The sequence below is a fragment of the Glycine max genome, chromosome 5, assembly GCF_000004515.6.
Source record: "Glycine max cultivar Williams 82 chromosome 5, Glycine_max_v4.0, whole genome shotgun sequence".
NCBI lineage: Eukaryota > Viridiplantae > Streptophyta > Magnoliopsida > Fabales > Fabaceae > Glycine > Glycine max.
The window spans coordinates 28,364,157-28,367,339 of record NC_038241.2 but is presented as its reverse complement, the minus strand read 5'-3'; the positions used below and the strand labels follow the sequence as shown (position 1 = coordinate 28,367,339).

Sequence of the window (3,183 nt, the reverse complement as noted above, 5' to 3'; positions counted from 1 at the left end):
TATTTAAATTTTGTTATATATTTAAATAAATTCTTTATATATTTTGTTATTTGTTAAAATTTAAATTGTGTGGGATATATAATTAATTATTTTATTGTAAATGTAGTTAGTTTTATTTCTTTATAACTAATGTATAAATTATTATGTGAATTTATTGTATTTTTTTTTTTTTGCAGTATCAATGGCATCTTCGTCATCATCTTCATCAAATATTAAAATTAAGTCTGGTCCAATTGATGGAGACGTACTATGGATGCAAGCTAAACATGTTTCAGAACATGTTTGGAACGGGGAAGAAGACCGCAAATTACACATAAGACGAGCTGTCCCCACATATCAAGGGGAAGAAGAAATTCCAGAGGAAATTATTCCTCTTCTTTGGCAATGCGGTTTTTATTGGATAATCAAGATGGGCTATTTAAAAATAAACGCTTCATTAATTACTGCTTTGATTGAAAGATGGAGGCCCGAAACACATACCTTTCACATGAGATGTGGGGAGTGTACGATTACTCTTCAAGATGTCTCAGTATTATTAGGTATGCGTGTTGACGGGGCACCATTAATTGGTCAAACGAATCTTGATTGGGCTGAATTGTGTGAAGAATTATTGGGAGTCAGACCACAGGAAGGTGAACTCCAAGGCAGTGTCGTTAGATTAAGCTGGCTGGCTCATCATTTTTCACACATCAATAACCATGACGAGAACGTAGAACAATTACAAAGGTTTACCCGTGCATGGATTCTTAGGTTCATAGGAGGAGTCCTATTTGTTGATAAAAGCAGCAGCAAAGTTTCCCTACGGTACCTACAATTTTTACGGGACTTTGACCAGTGCAGCACTTATGCATGGGGACCTGCCGTGCTTGCCTATTTATATAGAGAGATGTGCAGCGCCACCGATTACAAAATAAAATCAATCGGAGGCATGTGCATCTTAATCCAAATCTGGGCATGGGAACGATGCATGACTTTGGCTCCAAAGAGGACTCCTCCCGTGATCCAAAATAAGCCACTCGGACACAGGTTAGTTGTTTTAAAATTAAGATTTCATTTAAATAGGTCTAATAATGTAACGCGTGTCTATTGATGATTTCATATTTTTGTTAGGTGGTTGCGACGTGGAAATCAGCATATTAGGAATGATGATCTGATTGTATTTTGTCGCAAGTTGGATATCATGAAAAGACATGAGGTAAGAAGATCATAATGAATTCGTTAAACAATTAATACAATATCATGTTTAAGTGAAAATTAACAATTTTGTTATTGTATGCAGTTTCTGTGGGAGCCTTACACAACAACTGTTATGTCGTCGTTGCCTCCGATATGTTTGGTTGGTAGCGTAGCATGGTGCGCGGTGGTGCCACTAATTTGTTTCCATGTTGTTGAGTGGCACCAACCCGATAGAGTGTTGCGACAATTTGGGATGCAACAACCTATTCCCGAATGTCCTTTGCAACTACTAAATATCCATGGGCTAACGCTGAAAGGCAAACAATCTGAAAATTGGTTCCAGTTGTTAGCCCCAATGATCAGCCAATGGAATAATCGAGCTGAGTTTAGGGTCGACGTGTATCCTCGACAGGAGGGCCTATTGAGTTTTAACTCTGATTACATGGTGTGGTATAGGCGAAAAACAAAGATGTTTGTCGACCCAAACAATGCTAACACAGCTACATTGGTATTTATTTATTTTTCAATTTTTAACTTCAATTTATTTTTGAAAGCATGGGAATTAATGTGTGAACCCTAATATTTGCAGGCTGAAGTTGCGGAGACATTACAGTATATGGTGTCACCGCAAGGAAGGAACACATGGACAGTGGATGATCTCGTGCCTTATGTGGAGAAGATCACGATTTTATCAGAAGAGCAAGAGAGAATGACTGAGCCGGCGGCACATGGTCCAACATCAGAGCGTCGATTCCCACCGCAGCAGTTTCACATGCTTCAGTCAAGTGTTGAAACTCGCGGTTTTGACAGACGAAGGGAGGCTGTGGAAGCGCAAGAATATGAGAAACAAATTGAGGAGCGTGGCCATGGAATGTATTACACGCCACCAACATTTGCGGAGTATCCTTCACAGATGTATCAGTATCCATTCCAAGGTCATCACACTGATATGTCTGCAAGCTCACATTCGTTTGGTGGTGTTGCGGAAACACAACCTCATTTTTCATGGCTGACTATGACTCCTACACAGCAACATGATGCCCCAATGGTGACACCTGACGCCCCATTAGCTCCGCAATGGAATGTACCCGGAGCAATACCTGATATGGGTGACTTATTAGGTGTTGATTTGCGTCAGGAGTTCTCTGCTGAGGCTGAGGAAGTACAACCAGCGAGGCATCGTGACAAAAGAAATCCCGATCGTCAAGCGCGAAGATGGGATCGACCATGTGGCACATCCTCACGTCACCACAGACATGATAATGAATGATTTTAATGTCTCTGCTTATATTTGTTGTTTTATGTTTGTAATTTCACTTTGACACTTAATGTATGATATCATATTTATTAAGGTTTACTAATGTGTACACTTTTTGTCGAGCATCTAACTATTGGTACTAACTAACGATGTATTAACGAATGTAACTGTTGTTACTAACTATTAGGGGTTATAGTTAGGGTTAGGGTTAGGGTTGAGGTTTATTGTTTAAGTTTAGTGTTTAGGGGGTAGGGTTAGGGTTATGGTTTAGGGTTAGTGTTTAATTTTAGGGTTTAGGGGTTAGGGGTAGGGGGTTATGCTTAGGGGTTAGGTTTAGGGTTAGGGTTAGGGGTTATGGTTAGGGTTTAGGTTTAGGGTTAGGGGTTAGGGTTAGGGATTACATTTAGGGTTTTTTTGGGGTGAGGGTTAGGGTTTAGGGTTTAGGGTTGAGGTTTATGGTTTAAGTTTAGTGTTTAGGGGTTTATGTATTTTATTAATTTACATTTTTCTATTTTTTATTATCAATTTTTATTACTAATGTATAGTTTATGTGGTGCATGAAACTATAATAATAAAAAGAAATTATGAAGAACAAATAAAACAAATAATAAAAATATTATTTGATGCAATTAGAACTGATTTCAAAGAAAAAACAATAGTAAATGGAAATAGAACAAAGTGTATTACAATAAACGAAATGCGTAAAAAAGTTCCTCGATGGTCATACAAATTTATTGACCAGTTGGAAC

The 3,183-nt window shown here is 38.1% G+C and overlaps 1 protein-coding gene across 1 annotated transcript; it reads left to right on the top strand.

Annotated features, from left to right (window-relative positions):
* The first annotated feature begins 1,481 nt into the window (after positions 1-1,481).
* On the top strand, positions 1,482-2,446 carry LOC102670510 (uncharacterized). The gene is made up of 2 exons (XM_006573314.4): positions 1,482-1,684; positions 1,766-2,446. Exons 1-2 carry the CDS (start codon positions 1,532-1,534, stop codon positions 2,444-2,446), a joined length of 834 nt encoding a protein of 277 aa, XP_006573377.2. The 5' UTR covers positions 1,482-1,531.
* Positions 2,447-3,183: the final 737 nt, after the last annotated feature.